Below are 25,492 nucleotides of genomic sequence, written 5' to 3'. Positions count from 1 at the left end.
CTGGACATTTCCAGCATGTTCTGTTTTCATTTCAGATTTCTGGCATCGGGTGTTTTATTGCTTTTGGAAGGAGTTGGTTTTCTTTGGTGGTTAAGGGCTGGACAGGTGTCCGCGGCGCAGTGCCCTGCGAATCGCCAACTCGCTGCGCACGAAGCTGCGCTGGGAGGTGCGCTTCAACCGCCACCGCGCGGGATGGGCTCCTGCCGCCTCGCCCCGCCCTCCAGCCCTGGCTGGAGCCCGCATGCGCAGTGCCCACACGCTGCCCTCGGCTAGGCCCCTCCTACTACAGCAGTTAGGCCCCGCCCACTTGAACCTCCGGCACCGCCCCCCCTCCCCAGCCGGTGATGGCGGCCGCCGGTGGCTATTACTTGGGCGTTGATCTCAGCACCCAACAGGTGAGTGGCAGTCCGTCTGGAGGCGGGGCGGGGAGGGGAGGGGAGGGGAGAGGAGAGGGTGGCGAGTGCCTCCCCTCTCCCCGCCGATTGGCTTCCTCAGCTCTTTGGGCATTTTGTTGCTGGGTGTGGGTGCAGCGCCTGGTCTGGCTGGCAATGATGTGGGTGGTGCCAGCGGGGGGGGGATTGCTTAGAGATTTATGGTAAAGTTTGAAAAGATTTGGGGTTTGAGATGATTTGGGGTTTGGGTTGGGGTTTCAGATGATTTGGGATTTGGGTTGGGGTTTGAGATGATTTGGGGTTTAGGTTGGGGTTTGAGATGATTTGGATTTGGGGTTTATGATGATTTATAATAATAATAATCACTTATTGTCACATGTAGGCTTCAATGAAGTTACTGTGAAAAGCCCCAGTCGCCACACTCCGGCGCCCGTTCGGGGAGGCCGATACGGGAATTGAACCTGCACTGCTGGCCTTGTTCTGCTTTACAAGTCAGCTGTTTAGCCCACTGTGCTAAACCAGCCCCTATTTGGGGTTTAGGTTGGGGTTTGTGCTGATTTGGTGTTTGGGTTGGGGTTTGAGATGATTTGGGGTTTACATAGAATTTACAGTGCAGAAGGAGGCCATTCAGCCCATCGAGTCTGCACCGGCTCTTGGAAAGAGCATCCTACCCAAGGTCAACACCTCCACCCAATCCCCACAACCTAGTAACCCTACCCAACACTAAGGGCAATTTTGGACACTAAGGGCAATTTATCATGGCCAATCCACCTAACCTGCACATCTTTGGACTGTGGGAGAAACCGGAGTACCCGGAGGAAACCCACGCGCACACGGGGAGGATGTGCAGACTCCGCACAGACAGTGACCCAAGCCGGAATCAAACCTGGGACCCTGGAGCTGTGAAGCGATTGTGCTATCCACAATGCTACCGTGCTGCCTTTAAGTTGGGGTTTGTGCTGATTTGGTGTTTGGGTTGGGGTTTGAGATGATTTGGAGTTTGAGATGATTTGGATTTGGGGTTTATGATGATTTATTATAATAATAATCACTTATTGTCACATGTAGGCTTCAATGAAGTTACTGTGAAAAGCCCCTAGTCGCCACACTCCGGCGCCCGTTCGGGGAGGCCGATACGAGAATTGAACCCGCACTGCTGGCCTTGTTCTGCTTTACAAGTCAGCTGTTTAGCCCACTGTGCTAAACCAGCCCCTACTTGGGGTTTAGGTTGGGGTTTGTGCTGATTTGGTGTTTGGGTTGAGGTTTGAGATGATTGGGGTTTAGGTTGGGGTTTGTGCTGATTTGGTGTTTGGGTTGGGGTTTGAGATGATTTTGGGTTTAGGCTGGGATTTGAGATGATTTGGGGGTTTTAGGTTGGGGATTGAGATGATTTGGTGTTTGGGTTGGGGTTTGAGATGATTTGGGGTTTAGGCTGAGATTTGGGTTGCGGTTTGAGATGATTTGGAGTTTAGGTTGCGGTTTGAGATGATTTGGGGTTTAGGTTGGGGTTTGTGATGATTTGGGGTTTAGGCTGGGGTTTGAGATGATTTGGGGTTTTTAGGTTGGAGATTGAGATGATTTGGTGTTTAGTTTATGGTTTGAGATGATTTGGGGTTTAGGCTGGGATTTGGATTGCGGTTTGAGATTTGGAGTTTAGGTTGCGGTTTGAGATGATTTGGAGTTTAGGTTGCGGTTTGAGATGATTTGGGGTTGAGTTTGGGATTTGTGATGATTTGGGGTTTAGGCTGGGGTTTGAGATGATTTAGGGTTTTTAGGTTGGGGATTGAGATGATTTAGGGTTTTTAGGTTGGGGATTGAGATGATTTGGGGTTTTTAGTTTGGGGATTGAGATGATTTGGGAGTTTTAGGTTGGGGGCTGAGATGATTTGGTGATTGAAATGGTTTGGGAGTTGAGTTTTGAAAGGGGGCATTGAGTTGATTTGGGATGGGAAGGTTTGAGATGATTTGGATTCAGGTTGAAGTTTGGCACAATTTTGGTGTTTGGGTTTAGACTGAGGATTACAGGGGAATTTGGCCGGTCTTCGGGGTATAAGCTAAATATGGGGAAAAGTGAGATGTTTGCGGTCCAGGCGAGGGGACAGGTGAGGCGATTGGGGCAGCTGCCGTTTAGATGAGTAGGGGGAAGCTTTAGGTACCTAGGCATTCAAGTGGCGGGGGAATGGGACCGGCTACATAAATTAAATCTGGCCCGACTAGTAGACCAAATGAAGGACGATTTTCGGAGATGGTACACGCTTCCGTTGTCACTGGCTGGGAGGGTGCAGACGGTGAAGATGACGGTCCTCCCGAGATTCCTGTTTCTGTTTCAGTGTCTCGCCATCTTTATTCCGTGGTTCTTTTTTAAACGGGTCAACAAAGTGATCACTGGTTTCGTTTGGGCGGGCAAGACCCCGTGAGTAAGGAAGGTAATGCTTGAGTGGAGTCGGGGAGAGGGCGGGCTGGCGCTGCCAAATTTTAGTACTTACTGGGCAGCGAATATAGCCATGATCAGGAAGTGGGTGGTGGGGGAGGGGTCGGCATGGGAGCATATGGAGGTGGCTTCATGCAAGGGCACCAGTCTGGGGGCGTTGGTAATTGCGCCTCTGCCGTTCCCGCCAGCACGGTACTCCACCAGCCCCATGGTGGTGGCGGCCCTGAGAGACTGGGGGCAATGGAGGAGACATGTGGGAGCAGAGGGAGCATCGGTCTGGTCCCCAATCTGTAATAATCACCAGTTTGCCCCAGGACGTATGGATGGGGGCTTCCGGATATGGTGGAGAGCAGGGATTGAGAGGATGGGGGATATGTTTATACAGGGGAGCTTTCCGAGTATGAGGGCGCTGGAGGAGAAGTTTGAGTTGGCGATGGGAAACAAATTGTGGTATCTGCAGGTGCAGGGCTTCCTATGTATACAGATGTCAACCTTCCCGCTCCTACTGCTAAGGGGGATTCAGGACAGGGTAGTTTCCAGAGGGTGGGTCGGAGAAGGGAGCATCTCTGACATTTCCAAGGAACTTATGGGATCAGAGGAGACGCAGACCGAGGAGCTGAAGCGCAAGTGGGAGGAGGAGCTGGGAGGAGAGATTCATCGGGCTCACATGACAGTGGCCCGGATGAGCATATTCTTTGGGGTGGAAGACAGGTGTGCAAAATATGTGGGACGACCAGCAAACCATGTCCACATGTTCTGGATATGTCCGAAGCTTAGGGGATTTTGGCAGGGGTTTGCAGATGCCATGTCCATGGTGTTAAAAACAAGGGTGGCACTGAGTCCAGATGTGGCGATTTTTGGGGTGTTGGTAGACCCGGGAATCCAGGAGGAGAAAGAGGCAGACGTTCTGGCCTTTGCTTCCCTGGTAGCCCTTGATGGATACTATTAGCTTGGAGGGACTCAAAGCCCCCGAAGTTGGAGACCTGGCTATTGGACATGGCTAGCTTTCTCTGGAGAAAATCAAGATGTGGAGATGCCAGCGGTGGACTGGGGTGAGCACAGTAAGAAGAATTACAACACCAGGTTAAAGTCCAACAGGTTTGTTTCAAACACTAGCTTCCGGAGCACTGCTCCTGAGGAAGGAGCAGCGTTCTGAAAGCTAGTGTTTGAAACAAACCTGTTGGATTTTAGTCTGGTGTTGTAAGACTTCTTACGGAGAAAATCAAGTTCGCCTTGAGAGGCTCTGTTAGGGTTCGCTCGGAGGTGGCAACCGTTCGTCGACTTTTTCGCGGAAAATTAATCGTCAGCAGAAGGGGGGGTGGGGGTTAGTTTAGCTTAGAATAGGGTGTTAATAAAGGTGGGACCTGTAAGGAAGGGAGACGGCTTTTGCACTATGTTTATAGTTTCATGTACATTGTTTATTTTGTTGTTGTTACAATACCAAAAATACCTCAATAAAATGTTTATTAAAAAAAAAGAATCTATCTCCCTCTTCCATCAAAATATTCATTGACACTGCCTCCACCGCTCTCTGAGGAAGAGAGAATTCCAAGTCTCGTGACCTTTTGAGAGAAAAGGTGTTTCCACAACTCCTCATGAGATACGTGCCACTCCCCCTTCCCCTCCCATTCCCAGGTCCCTTTTGTATGAACCTTCCATGAACTGCTTCTAACGCATTTATTCCCTTAAAATGAGGAGACCAAACATGTACACAGTACTCCAGATGTGGCCTCGCCAAAACAATATACAATTGTAGCAAACGTTTATAGAAAATAAGAGCAGGAGGAGGCCATTCAGCCGGGACAGTGGTTCGCAATGCTGCCTCACAGCGCCAGCGACCTGGGTTCAATTCCGATCTCGGGTGACTGGAGTTTGCACTTTCTCCCCCGTTTCTGCATGGATATCCTCCAGGTGCCCTGGTTTCCTTCCACAGTCCAAAGATGTGCAGGTTAAGTGGATTGGCCGTGCTAACTTGTCCCTTAATGGCTCAAAATGGGGTTACAGATTTACGGGGGACTGGGCCTAGGTAGGGTGCTCTTTCAGACGGTTGGTGCAGACTCGATGGGCCGAATGTCCTCCTTCTGCACTGTAGGGATTCTGTGATTCTATGAGCCTGCTTACCCATTTATTATGATCAATGCTGATCATCCAACTCACTAACCTGTTCTAGAAACATAGAAAATAGGAGCAGGAATATCCTATTCCCGTTGCAATACACAATAATTTGCCTTCCTCATCACTTGCTGTGCCTGCACATTAACGTTTTGTGATTCATGTAGCAGGACACCGAGATCCCTCTTTACCTCGAGTTCTGTGATCTCTGTTTAAATAATTTGCTGTTCTTCTGTTCTTCCCGCCAAAGTGGACAATTTCACAGTTTCCCAAGCTATTCTTTTCCCGTGAAAGAATAAAGAAAAACCTGCCAATTTCTTTGGGGGGGGGGGGTGAGAGAAGGCAGTTTTACATTGTGAAGTACAGCTGATATGAAAATGGAGAGTTGCCATTCGGGTTTCACTTTAAAAAAGATTGTGGATTTATATCTCCACTCTCAGCAGGTCTCTGGGGAGAGAAATTCAAAGGGACAGAGGCACACCATGTTCATGGGTTCCACCTGGAGTGCTGTTGTTCCACGAGAATTCCAGAAAATGTAAAAAGTCGAATCGATACAGGATACCGCTGCAGTGCTGAACAGCTCAGTTCATGGAGATGTTAGGCCTCCATCAGCTTTGACTATATCTCTTAAATTTTCATTCTTGATATTTCTTAATTGAAACTTTAGGTGGGATTCTCCGGCCGCATTCGCCCGGCGACCGGTGAATCCCGCCCGAGGTCAATGGATTTTTCCATTGTTGGCGTCTCGCCCGTGGCGATCTTGTGGAAGGCGGGCGGGAGAATCCAGCCCTTTCTTTAAGTTCAAAACTGCTAGTTATTCAGTAATAAAAGGTCTCAAAAGTCAAACTCCGTAACCTTACTGTAAAATCGTTAATTTAAATCCAACCTGAAACTGTACTTTGATCCCAACTGTCATATGAGATCACTGACAGATTCAGCGTGTAAAAAATGTATTTGTAAAATAAACTTTTGCTTCCCTTTGATTCCAACACTTTGACATTGTGATGTAACTTTTGTGAAGACGTACAAACTGTTACAAAAAGTTTTACGGTGGTGATGGCGATATGCCGTAATTTGAGAAAGAAGGTGAAAAGTGCAGGTTCATAAACTTACAAAAGTAGGTGAGCTGCACTTGCAGAGAGCAGGCATTGAACAGGGAGGTCAAAAGGCCTCCCTCTGTATGCTGTCACTATTCCCCGGGTGGAAGTTTCCTGTCTCACTGGCAGTGGGAATCGTGGGGGGCGGAGGTTGAAACGCACAATGGAATGTGAGGTCGCGAGGCAAGGTCGGAGGTTGGGGGAGGAGGTTCGGGAAAGGCCAATTCTGCAAGGGTGCTTTTAAATACGGTGCCTGGACATGGCCAACTTCCTGCCTGACCCGCCATGAGATTCGATGTGAATCTTTTGCCTGAATAATTAATGAGCTGACCACTGCACGATTCGGCGGGATTACCTGCTACGTTCTGCGTGGAGTCCTTCCAGCTTCCCACCCCCGCCACGGAACTTAGTCCAGGCGGAGAAGATTCCCCGCCCCTCATAATTCTATGATAATGTCCATGCATTTTGTTGGAAACCAATATATATATATATGGCAGTTATGTATCCTTTAATCTGGGTGAATTCATGACATTCGTATAATCGTTAAACTTCGTTCTAGCCATTTGGAACATCATGTTGCTATGCAGGATGCTATTAGCCATCTACAATTCCATATATTGGGATAGAATTATATCCATAAATAAATGTTCTCCTTTCTCAGCTGAAAGCCATAGCCATTGATGATAATCTGAATGTGATCCATGAGACAAGTGTGAAGTTTGATGACGATTTGCCAGAATTTGGGTAAGAAGACTTGTACACATTTATATGAGACAGTAATGGAGGAGGGAATGTGGGGCAATGATACACTCTGACAGAAATATCATCGTGGCAGATTTGTTAAATTTGGATTTGGAAGTGGTGAGAGTTGGTGGAGCTGATGTAGAAGATCATAAAACCATAAGACATAGAAGCAGAATTAGGCCACTCGACCCATCGAGTCTGCTCCGCCATTCAATCATGGCTGATATTTTTCTCATCCCCATTCTCCTGCCTTCTCCCCATAACCCCTGATCCCCATATTAATCAAGAACCTATCTATCTCTGTTTTAAAGACACTCAGTGATTTGGCCTCCACAGCCTTCTGCGGCAAAGAGTCCCACAGGTTCACCACCCTCTGGCTGAAGAAATTCCTCCTCATCTATGTTTTAAAGGATCGTCCCTTTAGTCTGAGATTGTGCCCTCTGCTTCTAGTTATTCCTACAAATGGAAACATCCTCTCCACATCCACTCTATCCAGGCCTCGCAGTATCCTGTAAGTTTCAATAAGATCCCCTCTCATCCTTCTAAACTCCAACGAGTACAGACCCAGAATCCACAACCGTTCCTCATACGACAAGCTGTTCATTCCAGGGATCATTCTTGTGAACCTCCTCTGGACCATTTCCAAGATCAGCACATCCTTCCTTAGATACGGGGCCCAAAACTGCTCACAATACTCCAAATGGGGTCTGACCAGAGCCTTATGCAGCCTCAGAAGTACATCCCTGGTCTTGTATTCTAGCCCTCTTGACAGGAATGCTAACTTTATATTTGCCTTCCTAACTGCCGACTGAACCTGCACGTTAACCTTAAGAGAATCATGAACAAGGACACCCAAGTCCCAAGTCCCTTCTGATTTCCTAAGCATTTCCCCACTTAGAAAACGGTCTATGCCTACATTCCTCCTTCCAAAGTGCATAACCTCACATTTTCCACATTGTATTTCATCTGACACTTCATTGCCCACTCACCTAGCCTGTCCAAATCCTTCTGCAGCCCCCTTACTTCCTCAAATACTACCTGTCTCTCGACAGATCTTTGTATAATCTGGAAACTTAGCAATAGTGCCTTCAGTTCCTTCTTATCATTAATGTATATTGTGAAAAGTTGTGGTCCCAGCACAGACCCCTGAGTCACACCACTAGTCACTGGCTGGCATCCTGAAAAAGACCCCTTTATCCTCACTCTCTGCCTTCTGCCAGTCAGCCAATCCTCTATCCATGCCAGGATCTTACCCTTAACACCATGGGCTCTTAACTTATTTAACAATCTCCTATGCGGCACCTTGTCAAAGGTCTTCTGGATATCTAATTAAATCATGTCCACTGGTTCTCCTTTGTCTAACTTCCTTGTTACCTCCTCAAAGATTTGGCAGACATGACCCCCCTTTAACAAAGCTGTGCTGACTCAGTCCTATTTAATCATGCACTTCAAAGTACTCCGCGATCTAATCTTTAATAACGGACTCTAAAATCTTATCACTGACCGAAGTCAGGCTAACCGGCCTATAATTTCTCGTCTTCTGCCTCCCTCCCTTCTTAAACAGTGGTGTTACATTAGCCACCTTCCAGTCCTCTGGGACACTTCCTGTCTCCAGTGATTCCTGAAAGATCACCACCAATGCCTCCATAATCTCCTCAGCTATCTCTTTTAGAACCCTGTAGTCCATCCGGTCCTGATGATTTATTCACCTTCAGACCCAGAATCTTCTCCTTAGTGATGGTCACTGCACTCACCTCTGCCCCTTGATTCTCCTGGAGCTCTGGAATGCCACTGGTGTCTTCCACCGTGAAGACTGATGCAAAGTAACTATTCAGTTTGTCTGCCATTTCTTTGTTTCCTATTATCACTTCTCCCGCCACATTTTCCAGTGGTCCAATGTCCATTTTTGCCTCTCTCTTTTATATATTGAAAAAACCTCTTCCTATCTTCTTTTATATTACTAGCTAGCTTACACTCATATTTCATCTTCTCTCCCCTTATTACTTTTTTAGTTGTCCTCTGCTTGTTTTTAAAGGCTTCCCAATCCGCTCGCTACTCACTAACGTGGGCCACTTTGTATGTTGTTGAATGGCGGAGCAGGTTCAAAGGGCCAAATTCCTTACTGAGGCTCCTATTTCCTATGTCTTATGGAGTGTTGCAGATTAGTTTTGGGATGTGAAGATCGGTGAAAATTCTGGAGATATGCTTTGTGATTTTGGGGTGTATGGAGTATTCATAGAATCTCTACAGTGCAGAGTCTGCACCAACCGCCCTATCCCCGTAACCCCACCCAACCTTTTGGCCACTTAAGGGGCCATTTATCATGGCCAATCCACCTAACCTGCACATCTTTAGACTGTGGGAGGAAACCGGAGCACCCGGAGGAAACCCACACAGACACGTGGAGAAACTCCACACAGACAGTCACCCATGGTCAGAATTGAACCTGGGTCCCTGGAGATGTGAGGCAGCAGTGCTAACCACCATGCTGCCCCTATATAAAGGTTTATTAGAATATTCTCTTGAGAGAGGAAATGCTCCTGATAGAGTCCGCAATGCAATAGATTGTCCATGATTTGCATAAGAAAAATTGATTTGATGCATTGTGTTTAAGAATTGGCAAGTCATGTTGCAGCTGTATAGAACCTTAGTTAGGCCACACTTGGAGTATAGTGTTCAATTCTGGTCGCCACATTACCAGAAGGATGTGGAGGCTTTAGAGAGGGTGCAGAAGAGATTTACCAGGATGTTGCCTGGTATGGAGGGCATTAGCTATGAGGAGAGGTTGAATAAACTCGGTTTGTTCTCACTGGAACAACGGAGGTTGAGGGGCGACCTGATAGAGGTCTACAAAATTATGAGGGGTATAGACAGAGTGGATAGTCAGAGGCTTTTCCCCAGGGTACAGGGGTCAATTACTAGGGGGCATAGGTTTAAGGTGCGAGGGACAAGGTTTAGAGTAGATGTACGAGGCAAGTTTTTTACACAGAGGGTAGTGGGTGCCTGGAACTCGCTGGTGGAAGCAGGGACGATAGTGACACTTAAGGGGCATCTTGACAAATACATGAACAGGATGGGAATAGAGGGATACGGACCTCAGAAGTGTAGAAGATTTCAGTTTAGATGGGCGGCATGGTCGGAGCAGGCATGGTCGGCACGGGCTTGGAGGGCCGAAGGGCCTTTTCTTGTGCTGTACTTTTCTTTGTTCTTTGTTCTTTGAATTGAATAATGTTTCTTTATTCAGTGTTGCCATATCATCTTCACTATAATGAAAATTGAGTTCCTCAGGGATGCCCCATTAGCTTGATTTTTTATTTCTAGGACACAAGATGGCGCCCATGTACACAGTGACAAGCTGACAGTTACAACACCAGTCTTATTGTGGGTAAAGGTAAGAATGGGAAATATATTTCAGTGACTGGAGAATATAACCTGTCACGGTTCACCATCCTTTGGTTAATTTTGCACAAAAAATAGTTGGACATCAGCAGTTGAATATATTTTGCACATAAGTTTGTTTATCGATGGATGCGATAGACAGGCCCAAATTGAGTTATCGCTGTATCGGCACATGAGAAATATTTTTAAAAAGACTTTTCAGGGCCACTGGAAGTCTCAAAGTGCTTTTCAGCCAATTAGGTGCTCTGAAGTGTAGTCCCGTTGTAGTGTCGAAGATGTGGCAGCCCAGTTATGCTCAACAAACTCCCACAAACAGCAATGTAATCATCTGTTTTTGTGGTGTTGGTTGAGGGTTAAATATTGGTCTGGACACTGGGAACAAGTCCAGTAATCTTCAAAATAGTGCAATGGGGATTGTTAGGGTAAATGAATACATTTAGTAAAAAGGGGGTTAGAGCGAAGAGTAAAGAGGAAGTTGTTTAGCTGAGTTGGCTGGATGGCTGGTTTGTGATCCGGAGCAATGCCAACAATTCCTGTACCAGCCGAGGTTATTAATGAAGGCCACGCCTTCTCAAACTTGCCCCTCGCCCGAGGTGTGATCTTCAGGTTAAATCACCACCAGTCAGCTCTCTCAAACCCTGACCTTCCTGTTGCTTGCCATTTTAACAAAAGACCCATGCCCACATGTCTGTCCTTGGCCTGCTGCAGTATTCCAGTGAAGCTCAATGCAAACTGGAGGAACAGCATCTCATCTTCCGGTTAGGCACGCTACAGCCTTCCGGTCTCAATATCGAATTCAACAACTTCAGATGATTAGCTCTACCCAACCTCGACCCATTTGTTTTCATTCCATTTCATTTCAACTGTCTTTTACCTTTCATTTCTTTCTTGTCTTTCTTTATATATATTTTTCCCCACTCTTTTTCCCTATCTTACCCCCTTTTCTCGCCTTTGCTTCCCCCTTTTTCTCATTTTACCTCTCTCCCACCCATGTCCCCCCTGCCCACACACCTTCATCTGTCACAGCCTACCCTCTGATTTTAGTTTCTCTGCAGTTTGGCCTTCCACACCTTTTATTCACTCTGGGGACTGCCATTAGCACTCATTCCCTTGGTTTCTGTGGCTATGACTCATCTTTCATTCCCTCACCCTACAGTATAAATATTTCCCACTTTCTATGCCTTTTAGCTTTGACAAAGGGTCATCTGGACTCGAAACGTGAGCTCTTTTCTCTTCCTATAGATGCTGCCAGACCTGCTGAGATTTTCCAGCATTTTCTCTTTTGCTCTCAAAGGGGAGAGCAGCCTATGGTCCTCGAGGACTATGGCTATGGTATTAGAGTTCTCTGTCTGTGAGTGCTGCATTGGAGCGAAGAGAGCCTCATTAGAGTGCTCTCTCTGTGAGAGGTGTATTAGGAGAGTGTGTTGCTCTGGGGTAGTGCTCTCCATGCTTAAATCATGAATACACACCATTGTCCCTGAGTCTCGTATGGTTAGCTGGAAGAAGTCCACCATAATAGCATCCATTACCTCCAACTGAACAAGTAGATGTCCCAGTTATGCATCTCCTCTGAAAGGTGACAGCGCAGTGCTGCCTCTCCAGAGTATCAACCCTGATTTTTGTTCTCAAGCCTCGAGTGGGACTCGAACGAAGAACCTGGTGACTCAAAAATGAGAATGCTTCCAACTGAGCCACAGCTGACATAAGGCAGGATAGACAATTATTCTTTTTAAATGTATTCTTTTGTGGAATGTGGGCATGGTTGGCTAGACCAACATTTATTGTCCATCCCTAATTACCCATGAGAAGGTGGTGGTGAGCTGTGCTGGATTGGAGGGGAGCCTCCAGGTGGTGGTGTTCCCATGTATCCCATGTTATCCTTGTCCTTCTAGATGGTAATGACACAGATTTGGAAGATGCACTGATCACGAACATTAGATAATCCAGGACAAAGCAGCCCGCTTGATTGTTCCCCCTTTCACAAACATTCAAACCCTCCACCACCGACAAACAGTGGCAGCCGTGTGTGCCATGTGCAAGATGCACTGCAGCAACTCACCAAGGTTCCTTAGACAGCACCTTCCAAACCCACAACCACTTCCATCTATATGGTCAAGAGCAGCAGATACCTGGGACCCCACCACCTAGAGGCTCCCCTCCAAGCCACTCACGCCCATGACTAGGAAATATATCGCCGTTCCTTCACTGTCACTTGGGAAACAACCTGGAACACCCTCCCTCAGAGCACGGTGTGCACTTGGACCTCAAGGACTGCAGCGGTTCAAGAATACAACTCATCATCACCTTCTGACGGACACTCGGATGGACAATTAATGCTGGTCTAACCAGTCTCATGTTGACCATGAAACCATTGTCGATTGTCGGACAAACCCATCCTTCCCGAATGTCCTTTAGGAAAGGAAATCTGCCATCCTTACCTGGTCTGGCCTACATGTGACTCCAGATCCACAGCAATGTGTTTGACTCTTAACTGCCCCCTCAAGGGCAATTAGGGATGGGCACATCCCGTAAAGATAATTAAAAAAAAAATCATTAGGACTGACTGGGTGTTTGGGAATACATCTAGCCTCTTGATGTTTACAATCTCCATTAACTCTGTTTCTGTGAAAGTAGCTCCAATAATTTGGTGAAAGAAATCAGAACGATCATGTCAAACATTACCTTAAAAGAAGATGAAATGCAAGCTGTGATTACTCATGACACTTATTGAATATTGTCCTGAAATATTCTTGTATTTTCAGGCACTAGATATGCTCCTGGAGAGAATGAAGATCTCAAACTTTGATTTTTCAAAATTGAAATCCTTGTCCGGCACTGGTCAAGTGAGTGAAGTTAACTTGTTTCAATAGAAATTAAGAAAATAAACCATTATTTTTGTACTTCCTGTGAAGGCTGATTACAATTTTATATCGGTTTCCTTCACAGCAACATGGCAGTGTTTATTGGAAAGAGGGAGCTATTCAAACCTTGAAAAACATGCCAGATGATCGTTCTCTGCATCAGATATTGGAGGTGAGGGATGGGAGGAATTGTCCTTGCAATAAGCCTGAAAAGGTTTTTTGAGATACAGTTCTATTTGAATTTTACATACATGCACAGCCAGATTAGTAGGATGATATGCTTTATGAACCTTTGTATTTTTTTATTTGTTCATGGGACGTGAGCATTGCAGGCTATGTCAGCATTTATTGCCCATCCCTAATTGCCCTTGAGGGGGCAGTTAAGAGTCAAACACATTGCTGTGGATCTGGAGTCACATGTAGGCCAGACCAGGTAAGGATGGCAGATTTCCTTTCCTAAAGGACATTCGGGAAGGATGGGTTTTTCCGACAATCGACAATGGTTTCATGGTCAACATGAGACTTGTTAAACTCCAGATATTTTATTGAGTTTAAATCCCATCACCTGCCATGGTGGGATTCGAACCAGGGTTCCCAGGTCATTATTCCGGGTCTCTGGATTACTATTCCTGCGACAATACCACTATGCCACCCACTCCCCTGATCCGTGAATTAGAATGCTCAGTTTCACCTCTGAGAGCACCCCTCGAAGCAGATGGACAGATTTAATTCTCCCTTTTACCTGCTCTTTGCTCAGGATTCTGATGACCAAATAGGGGTGGGAACTGAGGCCAGGCAGACAAATAATTTGGTGCACAGTTGCCTCTCAGAGGATGACAGAGTCTACAGAGGGATAGAGACAGTTTAGGGAGTGGGCAAAAATTGACAAATGGAATATAATGTCGGAAAATGTCAATTTATGCACTTTGGTAGGAAGAATAAAGGAGCTGAATATAATCTCAGTGGAGTAAGAATGCAGAAATCTGCAGCTCAGGGATTTGGATGGTCCTTGCATGTAAATTACAAATAGCTAGCATGCAATTTAGCACTGTTGCTTCACAGCGCCAGGGTCCCAGGCTTGATTCCTGGCTCGGGTAACTGTCTGTGCGGAGTCAGCACGTTCTCCCTGTGTCTGCGTGGGTTTCCTCCGGGTGCTCCTGTTTAATCATAGAATTAATCATAGAATTTACAGTGTAGAAGGAGGCCATTCGGCCCATCGAGTCTGCACCTGCTCTTGGAAAGAGCACCCTACCCAAGGTGAACACCTCCCCCATCCCAATAACCCAGTAACCCCACCCAACACTAAGGGCAATTTTGGACACTAAGGGCAATTTATCATGGCCAATCCACCTAACCTGCACATCTTTGGACTGTGGGAGGAAACCGGAGCACCCGGAGGAAACCCACGCACACACGGGGAGGATGTGCAGACTCCGCACAGACAGTGACCCAAGCCAGAATCGAACCTGGGACCCTGGAGCTGTGAAGCGATTGTGCTATCCACAATGCTACCATGCTGCACTTTCTTCCCACAAGTCCTGAAAGACGTGCTGTCAGGTAATTTGGACATTCTGAATTCTCCCTCTGTGTACCCGAACAGGTGGCAGAATGTGGTGATTAGGAGCTTTTCACAGTAACTTCATTGCACTGTTAATGTAAGCCTCCTTGTGACAATAAAAAAAGATTATTATTATAAGCTCAGCAGGTAATAGGAAGGCAAATGGAATGTTTACCTTTAAATCAAAGGAAATGGGATCTAAAAATAGTTGGGGGAGGTGATTCTATGGCCGTGTTTTGCCTGGCGCAAATCCCGCTATGTCTGGAGAATTGCGGGAGAGCACTGAAACGGGATTTGGGCTGGGTGCAAATCAGTCTCCCAAAGTCCGGGCCCGCTTCAGCTGGCGTGATCAGGATCTCTCCCACTGATCCCTCATTTGGACTTGTTTTAATCTCATTAGCGAGATTAAAACTAACGCAGTGGCCTCCCGCTATTCACCTGGCCACGCCCCCTCCCCCAAAAAGGAAGTGCCCAGGCACGAGTCACTACTGGTTCCTAAAAGCCGGGACCAGGCACCATGGACACCGAGGGGGAGCAAGGGGGTGAGTGCCCTCTCTCCACTTACCTCCAGGGTGCTGAGGGGGTCCTTTAGGGGAGTTGGGGGTTAGGTGGGGCTTGAACTGGGCTGGAGGGGTTCAGGTCAGAGGTCTTTCCCGGGATGGGGGACAAGTCTTTCTTCTGTAGATTTGAAAATCTTTAAATCTGTCATTTGAAGTTAAAAAGTCTTCCCCCTGATGTGTTGAAAACCTTTGAAATGCTTTTTTCTCTATATTTCATTCCCTTTAACTTTTTCAAGCCTTTGGACTTGCGAGGAACTGCATTGTTTATATGTAACTTCAGGGACCATTACTGTTTACCAGCCTCTTGATTGACAGATCCAGGCTATTTCAAAGGAGGAGTAGCTTTGTTTTTATAGCTCTTCATGGTCCATTAACTCTGAGGTGCTTCCTCTTTTAAGCAGGCGTTGTTTCTGACCGCGGTTTCTTTCTGCCGGGATTTCCTCTGTTCTTTAGTACTCTTTAGAGAAACCAGATGCTCTGTCCCGCCGAGCCACATTTCAGGTTCACCCCGCCGCCAGGATGCTCTGTTACGCCGGCCGGTCGATGGGGTTTCCCATTGTCGGGCAGCCCCACACCGCCAGGAAACCCCCGGGCTTCCGGCAAAATGGAGCATCCCGCCGGCGGAGAATCCATCCCACAGGATTCTCAGGGGGTTTGACAGGGTTGATGGTGAGAAATTGATTCCCTTTGGGGGAGAGTCTCGAAAGTGCATAATCTCAGAGCAAGGGATCGCCCATTTCAGAGATGAGGAGGAATTTCTTCTCTCAGAGGGGAATGAATCTTTGGAATTATTTACCGCAGAGAGCTGTAGAGGCTGGGTTGTGAAGTATGTTCAGGCTGTGATAGGCAGATTGTTAATCAGTAAGGGAATCAAGGGTAATGGGGATTAGGTGGAAAAGTGGAGTTAAGGATTATCATATCACATCAGTCATGATCTCATTGAATGGCAGAGCAGACCCAATGGGCTGAATGGCCTACTCCTCTGTCTTATGGTTAGCAAAGCAAGGGGTCTGTATGCACTCAGCTAGTTAAGGGGGCGATGGCGTTCCAAAGATTATGGCCCCTTAAGCGGGAGGTACAGTAAGCATCCTTCATCTTCTGGCAGCCCAGAGTGCGACTTCTGTTTATGCCACAATCAAATCTCAGTGTTTGGCTTCTCAGGGACAATGAAAATAAGCAAAATACTGTGGATGCTGGAACCTGAAACAAGAACAATGAATGCTGGAAAAGCTTAGCAAGGCTGGCAGCATCTGTAAGGAAATAAAGCAGAGTTAACGTTTCGAGTCCTCTGGCTCTTCATCAGAACTGAAGGAAGGGAGAGTGTGTTAGAGCTGTGAGAGATTGTAACAAAATGTAGCAAGTTTAAGACCAGAGATATGGGGCGCGATTCTCCGCTCATCATGCCGGATGGGAGAATCGCAGGAGAGCCCCTTGACTAATTTCACGACCCCTTGGCGCCCCCTGCGATTCTCCCACCCCCTGCTCGGAAGAATCACCCCTCGCCGTTTTTCACGGCGACCGGCGATTTTTAGCGGCCGGCCGTTCGCGACCGTTTCACGACGGCGGCCACCACACCTGGTCGCTGCCATCGTGAAATCGCCGTGAGATGCCCGTTTTGGGGCTTGTTGGGGGCCTGGTGGGGAATAAGCACCACGACTGTGCTCGGGAGGGGACAGGCCCGCGATCGGTGCCCATCGATTGTCGGGGCGGCGTCTCAATCGGACGCACTATTTCCTCTCCGCCGCCCACGTCCTGCGGGGCGGCTGAGGGGAAAGACGGCCACCGCGCATGCGCGGGTTCGAGCTGTCAGCCGTCGTGACGTCAGCCACGCATGCACGGGTTGGAGCCGGCCAACCTGCGCATGCGCGGCTGACGTCACATAGGCGCCGCCGTCGCGTCACTCTCGGCGCGCCGCTCCTAGCCCCGCCGGGAGGGGAGAATAGGGGGTGAGGAGCGGCCTCCGAGGCCGTCGTGAAACTCAGCCGAGTTCATGACGGCCCTCCCAATTTTTCCCGGGAGCGGAGAATTCCGCCCATGGCCTGGTGTGGGAGGGGGATGGGGGCAATACATGTATGGGATATTTAAAGAAAGGGGTTTAAGATGGAGGAGAAAGCTCGCAACCTAGTGCTGCTGAGTTGTTCGTGGAGCTCAGAGGACGTGCTTGCTCACACCTTTACGTGACTCCAAGGCTGAAGCCATTGATCGCAAGGTCCACCATTGAGCAGGCTATCAGGTTTCTAAAGATGTGGTTTCAGTGACCAGACTGTACACTCCACCTGTAAGGGTCTCCTATATTATGCTGCCCTCTCATAACATGGCCCACCTGAGGGTTGTTGACATTGAAGCAGATGAAGCAATAAATGAAGATGGTTAATTGGAAGAGAAGGAGGAGACCGAAGAAGAGGAGGAGAATGTAGGGTAGAATGCTTGCGCATGCTATACAGCGAGATGGCTGGAGCTGCCTCAGGAGTCAAAATACTTATCAGGGTGGTGTGAATGCTGGGACATACCTGATCCACGCACTTTCAAAGTGCTACTCATCCAGCAGGCCTGCATGCACTGGCAGTCTCTTTGCTCTGCCTGTGAGGACATCTACAGTTAACATATAACTTTGAATAGTTCTATTCTTATCGACAATGCATGGTACAGTGATCCCAGTGTCCCTGTTCAAAGACCATTGTTTCTCTTCGAACATTTTTTCCCTCTTTTTTAGTTTTGCTATTAAAGAATGGGAGATCATACAACTGGGATCATGGTTCAACATCGGCAATACAGTTAGTAAGTAACAAATTTATGCAATCACAAATGAAAGTCATCCAAGTGAACCATTGAGTGCAATTAAAGATCTGGCGATCTTTGCTCTTGGCTTCTCCTATGTGATGCTCCTTTGGTGGCCTGAGATGAGGTGGAGAAAGCCTGTTAGTGTGTCTGCTTGTGGTTGAGATACCTGCGGTAGTTGGCCTCTTCTTGGAGGTGCTTTTGGGGGTACTTCCAGAGGGTGCTGCATCAGCATCAATGCAGGGTCAGCCTCCGTCACAGGACTATACTGCATAGCCCGTCCCTTGGTCAGAGACGCCAAGGAGGCCAATGGTAATGATGGTGCTCCATGAGCGGTGACGCCTTCGTCCTCATAGTGATTTCCTCAGTCCTCTGATGGCGGTCTGGATCATTGGCAGCATCAACTAGGGCTCTACTGGCATCTACATGCATATTTGTTCTATCAGCATCACTGAACCCTCAATGCTATCGAATGTTGCATACATTCTATGTATTCCTGCAACCATTCAGGATGCTGCTGACTATGGTTCTCCATGAGGTTGGCCACTTTCCCAAGGAGGAGCTTACGATTTCAAAACTGAGCCTTGGTGGTGAATTGAGCTGATGAACTCCTCCATGTACAACAAATGACTTCACACTGCCTCAGGATGTCTGACATGTGGCCGCATGTCTCATGCTGCTGATCAAAGTGAACCCTCCTTTCTTGTGACTCTCGAGGTTGTGTCTCTGCTCCCAGTTGAACATGATTTTGTTTATCTCTACCTTCCAATGGAGACTGCTCACAGCCGTCACTCCTTCTCTCACTCATCCTGCTTGCTCGTGACATTCTTTTCACTTGGTGCGAGTGCAAGTGTATCTGCTCTGTTGGAGGTTGGATTGAATTATGTGACGGTGCTGGGGTTGTGGATTCCATGTTTTCTGAGGATCCCAGTGATGCTGCACGACATTGGCATCCACTTCCTCCACAGCTGGCACTGTGAGAGACATAAGGAGATTATGATTGGTTTGACTTGGGTAGCTTTCTTGTGCCAGCCTCCGGGAACAAGACCTCTTGCCTACCTCACATGGCTTCCAGCATGAACTCAAAGGGGCATTGCTAAACATTGGGACAAACCTGCTGTAGATGCCTAGCCTCTACCTCCTCTATTCTTCTCTCTCATTGCGTTGCGAGCTAGCTGCGGATCCAGAGGAGGTTCACAAGAATGATCCCTGGAATGACCAGTTTGTCGGATGAGGAACGGTTGAGGACTTTGGGTCTGCACTCGATGGAGTTTAGAAGGATGAGGGGTGATCCCATTGAAACTTACAGGATACTCAGAGGCCTGGATAGAGTGAACGTGGAGAGGATGTTTCCATTTGTAGAAGAAACTAGAATCTGAGGGCACAGCCCCAGACTAGAACAGATGAGGAGGAATTTCTTCAGCCAGAGGGTGGTGAATCTGTGGAACTCATTGCCGCAGAAGACTGTGGAGGCCAAATCACTGAGTGTCTTCAAGACAGATAGGTTCTTGATTAATAAGGGAACCAGGGGTTATGGGAGAAGGCAGGAGAATGGGGATGAGAAACATATCAGCCATGATTTAATGGGGGAGAGGACCCGAGCGTTATTCAAATAATTCACATTCTTTTCCCCTGCTTTACTCTTTAGACTAGTTTCGCTGTGAAAGAATCTCCTATCTGGATGGACTCCAGTACCACCGAAGAATGCCTGCAACTAGAAAAATCTGTCGGAGGTCCACAGAATCTTGCTGACATCACTGGATCGCGTGCGTATGAGGTTCGTTTAAATCGATTGCCTCAGCCGAGTGGTGCAATAGTCTCTAATAAGTAAAGAGGTGGGCAGATGTTCTGACAGACAATGCATGGTTGATATTTACCGATTCAGTGCTTAATGTAGATTTATACAATTTCTGGAACAAATTATCTGGAATTCGCTGCCCGAGTTAGTGGTGGAGGCAGAGACCCTAAACTCTTTTAAGAGGTACCTGAATCTGCACCTTAAGTGCTGTACCTTACAGGGCTTTGGACTGGATACAGGAAGGTGGGATTATAAAGGGTGCCCTCGGGCTGGCATGGACAAGATGGGCCGAATGGTCTCCTGTGCCGCAACCTTTCTATGATTCTATCTGGCAATTAAATTCTGCAATCCAAAAACACAAATGAGGGATGGTTCAGCTTGGCGTTCTCAGGGCTTTACCTCACTAGCATGTTCTGAAATATTAACACCTTGCATGTTAGGCAAACTATTTGCAAACCGCGCCAAGTTTATTCTTCTTCAGGGAAAAAGATTTTTTACCAGCTGATCTGCCTTCCTTTACTTGGTACCCCGCCAATTTGCAGCTGTGCCTTAGTTGTTAGCAGTTAGAATACTGAATTAACAAACGATTTTGGAATCGGATTACTGTAGAAGTATTTGTTATGGATACATTACAAAGAACTAATTAAATATAAAGTTTAATTTTTGAAGCTACATGCTGAAAATTATCATTTGGTCCAAACTATACTGAAGAAATTCATAGGCTAGTTTCAGGAGCTGTGATGTATTTGAATTACAACAAGCACAAAATGCACAGAATACAAAGGGAGTGATGAAATGGTAGATTCAGTTCTGTCAGGCTGTGTCGATCTCCTCAAGGAGATAGTTTTCCATTGGTTTGACTACACACTATTGCTTTGCAACACAGCTGTGCAAAGCCAACTTTAAAAGCTTTTGGGAGTCTTCGAACACAGAACAAAGAAAAGTACAGCACAGGAACAGCCCTTCGGCCCTCCAAGCCTGCGCCGACCATGCTGCCCGTCTAAACTAAACTCTTCTACACTTCCGGGGTCCGTATCCCTCTATTCCCATCCTATTCATGTATTTGTCAAGATGCCACTATAAATGTCACTATCGTCCCTGCTCCCACCGCCTCCTCCGGCAGCGAGTTCCAGGCACCCGTACCCTCTGTGTAAAAAACCTACCCCGTACATCTCCTCTAAACCTTGCACCTTAAACCTATGCCCCCTAGTAATTGACCCCTCTACCCTGGGAAAAAGCCCCTGACTATCCACTCTGTCTAAGACCCTCATAATTTTGTAGACCTCTATCAGGTAGGCCCTCAATCGGCTTTGTCCCAGTGAGAACAAACCAAGTTTATTCAACCTCTCCTCATAGCTAATGCCCTCCATACCAGGCAATATCCTGATAAATCTCTTCTGCACCCTCTCTAAAGCCTCCACATCCTTCTGGTAGTGTGGCGACCAGAATTGAACACTATACTCCAAGTGTGGCCTAACTAAGGTTCTATAGAGCTGCAACATGACTTGCCAATTTTTGTACTCAATTCCCCGGCCAATGAAGGCAAGCATGCCATATGCCTTCTTGACTACCTCCTCCACCTGTGTTGCCCCTTTCAGTGACCTGTGGACTTGTACACCTAAATCTCTCTGACTTTCAATACTCTTGAGGGTTCTACCATTCACTGTATATTCCCTACCTGCATTAGACCTTCCAAAATGCATTACCTCACATTTGTCCGGATTAAACTCCATCTGCCATCTCTCCGCCCAAGTCTCCAAACAATCTAAATCCTGCTGTATCCTCTGACAGTCCTCATCGCTATCCGCAATTCCATCTTTGTGTCGTCCGCAAACTTAGTAATCAGACCAGTTACATTTTCCTCCAAATCATTGATATATACTACGAACAGCAAAGGTCCCAGCACTGATCCCTGCGGAACACCACTAGTCACTGCCCTCCAATTAGAAAAGCACCCTTCCATTGCTACTCTCTGCCTTCTATGACCCAGCCAGTTCTGTATCCACCTTGCCAGCTCACCTATGATCCCGTGTGACTTCACCTTCTGTACCAGTCTGCCACGAGGGACCTTGTCAAAGGCCTTACTGAAGTCCATCTAGACAAGATCCACTGCCCTACCTGCATCAATCATCTTTGTGACCTCCTCGAAAAACTCTTATCAAGTTAGTCACAGAGTCCCTGTAGTGCAGAAGGAGGCCATTCAGCCCATTGAGTCTGCACAGACTGTTCGAATGAGCACTCTACCCATTTCCACCCCACTCTATCCCCATAACCCCATAACCTAAACTGCACAACCTGGACACTAAGAGGCAATTTAGCATGGCCAATCAACCTAACCTGCTTTTCTTTGGACTGTGGGAGGAAACCGGAGCACCCGGAGGAAACCCACGTAGACACAGGGAGAACGTACGAACTCCACACAGACAGTGACCCAAGGCCGGAATTGAGCCTGGATCCCTGGTGCTGTGAGGCAGCAGTGCTAACCACTGTGCCGCCTTGCCGCCCGCCCTGTTGTTGCATTTAAACCTTTTTAGGGGAATGAAGGTTGGAGTTTGCTCACATAGATTTGTTTGGATGCTACTGTCCAAATCTCTGAACGTGAGCAAGAATGTTATGAGAGGAACTGAATTTTGATAGCACACGCTGCTCGAATCAAGCCATTTTCAGCAGTTTCTAGTCATTAAGGATTTAAATTGTGTTCAGCTGCAGTATGCTTCACTTCACTTGCCTGAAATGAACACTTGAGCTAGGCTTGGTTTAGGTCTGTGCTTAAATATTTGTATGTTTTGCATCTCATAGCGTTTCACTGGAAATCAAATTGCAAAGATCAACAAGAAGAACCCCGAAGACTACAAGAAAACTGAGGTAAAGTAAAAACATGACTGTGAAGCAGAATAACAGCAATTTATTACTGACCGAATGCACTCTTGCAGCTTGTTTATTGTCACTAAGGGCAGCATTCTCGGCATCAGTTGGCACTTTAATATATAGGTTTGCAGAACGGTAGTGATCTGTTTCACCTCGATTAACATTGCACTGCAGCGAGGACTGGAGCTCCTGGAGGAGGAAGGTGATGTGCACTCTACATCCTTGGCAGAATAAGAGAAGGAACGAGAAGCTAGAGGAGGAGCACCTATGGTGAGGCCACCTGTAGCTACACACTTACTGCCAGGAATTCCTGAGATGGACTGATGCAGGACACCCTTTCGTTTGTGAACTCTTGCATACGATTCTTCGCAAGGCAGAATGCACCTTAGCATGTTGTGGGGAGGTATTAGAACAATGAGGCACTGGATCATAGAAATAGGTTTGTGGTTCAAAAAAACTCAAATAAATACATTTGCAAAATTACAAATCTTTTATTTTAAATTTTCTACTGCTTCTATGTGGTGTAACCCCTGGAGCTCCAGCAGATGTAGAGGTAGGCTGTTTGTATCCCTGCTACTCTCCAGGAGCAGGCATGACCATCGCGACAGATAGAAGCAGATGGGGCTCTGACTGGGGTGGGGCAAGGGAGTGAAAATGCATTGAGTAGACCCCCCGCACCTCCATGTGCCCTCTCTCTATCTTCCTCCCATGGTCCATCTGCACTTACCTTCTAACCAATAGCTGGGGAGAGCCCTCCTGAACTTTAGTGAGGCATTGGATGACCAAAGTAAGGTTTTTCTCAATCCTGGGCTTTGGTGAGGTTGCCTGCTTGATGCTCCATGCAGGTGACCACTTTCCACGGACATGAAGGTCTGAGGCATCATAGCACTTGTGCTAGAGATGGAAATCCTTGCTTAAAGATGACTCGCACAATGTTGTTTCACTTTAACATTGTTAACAAAGTAGTGCAAGTATATCGATTTAACATTGCCAGTTTATCTAATGTTGTTTGCCACAGACTTCCTGTCGAGTCAAATGACTTTTCCTGCAGTGTTTCCACTCGCTTCCCTCAGTCTCTCTTCCTCCCGCTCCCACCTTTGCCTCTCCAAGCCTTGCTAAATACTCAGCCTTGTCCAGTCCCATACTTGTCAACTCATCCTTGGTCTTACTGACTCTCTTCTCTCCCCCCCCTCCTGCCGAACATAGGACTTGGGAGCAGGTGTCGGCCGTTTGAGCCTGCTCCACCATTCAGTAAGAACATGGCTGATCTAGTTGTGGCTTCTACCCCGTGCCAATCAGAAATCTGTCTAACTCTTCCTTGAATAAATTCACTGAACAAGCACTAACTTGTTTTCTGGGGACGAGAATTCCACATATTAACAACCATTTGAGAGAAGAATTCTCCTCATCTCCGTCTGAAACGGTAGACCTTTTATTCCTAAGCTGTCCTAGTCTCTCTCACAAGTGGAAACGCCCTTTCGGTATCTACCCTATCAAATCCTGTTGGATTCCGGCCCCATGGCCTTAGTTGCACCCGCCATGCTGACTCCCCTCCTCTTTCCTCCTGGCATCTGTCTTACCTGGGTATCCTCGGGGTTTGTTCTTCAGTGGCTCCTGGTTCCTGCTTCTAGTTTCACTCCTAAACTCGCACAATGTCTTGGGCTCCATCTAATGGCAGAAGTCAGTTAGTGCAGGCAGCTGCTAACTGAACCGACCATCCTCTGCCATGAGATGGAGCCTGGTTAATCTAAAGGTATAAGTTTAATTTGTATATTGCTTTTCTTTTATATTTTGTGATGATTTTTATTTTACAAGTTATTTCTGCTAGGAATGCACAGTGCTCACCCGTAAGGTACAGTATTTTCCAGATGCGTAATGTCCAAAGGAACCTAACTCCGGCTTTCATATTGCTTCCAGTGGGAAACTATGATTCACTTCCAATTCGCGATTATCAGGAACTCAACAGTCATATGCTGTGCCCCTGCAGAAACTGATCCTACCCATCAGATACAATGTGCTGCTAACTGTGTGGGATAAAGGGTGGTACTGCTGCCCCATGGCGCCGAGGACCCAGGTTCGGTACCGGCCCCGGGTCACTGTCTGTGTGGAGTGTACACATTACCTCTGTCTGTGTGGGTCTCACTCCCACAACCCAAAAAGATGTGTAGGGTCTGGGATTGGCCAGACTAACATTGCCCCTGAATTAGAAAAAAAAAGAATTGGATATTTAAAATTTTTTTTTTTCGAGTACCCAATTTTTTTTTTCCAATTAAAGGGTAATTTAGCATGGCCAACCCACCTAACCTGCACATCTTTGGGTTGTGGGGGTGAGACCCAGCAGACAGGGGGAGAATGTGCAAACTCCACATGGACAGAAGAATTGGATATGTTAAATTTAAAAAAAAACTGGGATAAAGGGAAAGACCACTGGAAGGACAGCCAGAATGTGGGGCTGGGACTTCAATGCCTCTGGGCGAGTGATATGCTTCTGCCTTTTCTTGCTGGTGTCTGGAATAGAGAAAAGAGATAATTGGTCATTGGCTAGACAGGCCACTCAGTCATTGTCCGTGTATGGCTGATGGCTGTTGCATGGACCCTCACTAACGTGTTGGATGACACCAATCTCGTCTTCTCTGAAGGAACGGTCTCTGCCTTCTCCAGCCTGCTTCTCGTAAGGGGAGGCTTGCCTCAACTCTGGCAACCGCCCCTCTGGAATGGGATCACTGCCTTTTGTTGTGGGAGATATTGTGCAGAAAGACTGATGGATTGACTATGAACACCACGGATGAAATGAAGATCATAAGCATGCATGTCTGCTGTGTGTTGAGTCCTGTACAGTAAGGGCTGAAGATGCCATTAGAGCAGGAAGTGACCTTGAGATGGTGATGTTAAAG

General features: G+C 47.1%; 1 protein-coding gene across 9 annotated transcripts in view; it reads left to right on the top strand.

The window, feature by feature from the left end:
• Positions 1-287: 287 nt before the first annotated feature.
• xylb (xylulokinase homolog (H. influenzae)) overlaps positions 288-25,492 on the top strand; it is a 237,329-nt gene continuing 212,124 nt past the window's right edge. For 6 of the 9 annotated variants that reach the window (XR_005460798.1, XM_038798492.1, XM_038798488.1 and 3 more), the window contains exons 1-7: positions 288-395; positions 6,694-6,776; positions 10,098-10,167; positions 12,938-13,018; positions 13,122-13,208; positions 19,581-19,709; positions 22,530-22,595. Coding sequence is in view for 8 of the 9 variants with exons in the window: in XM_038798492.1 (XP_038654420.1) it covers positions 345-395; positions 6,694-6,776; positions 10,098-10,167; positions 12,938-13,018; positions 13,122-13,208; positions 19,581-19,709; positions 22,530-22,595 (567 nt within the window). In the remaining variant the exon portion in view is untranslated. The remainder of the gene's footprint in view (positions 396-6,693; positions 6,777-10,097; positions 10,168-12,937; positions 13,019-13,121; positions 13,209-19,580; positions 19,710-22,529; positions 22,596-25,492) is intronic. The other 3 variants (XM_038798490.1, XM_038798493.1, XM_038798491.1) reach the window with 3 other exon arrangements.

Source organism: Scyliorhinus canicula, chromosome 5, assembly GCF_902713615.1.
Source record: "Scyliorhinus canicula chromosome 5, sScyCan1.1, whole genome shotgun sequence".
Taxonomy (NCBI): domain Eukaryota; kingdom Metazoa; phylum Chordata; class Chondrichthyes; order Carcharhiniformes; family Scyliorhinidae; genus Scyliorhinus; species Scyliorhinus canicula.
Note: the sequence above shows the minus strand (reverse complement) of the source record. Positions and strands in the feature narration are given on the sequence as shown.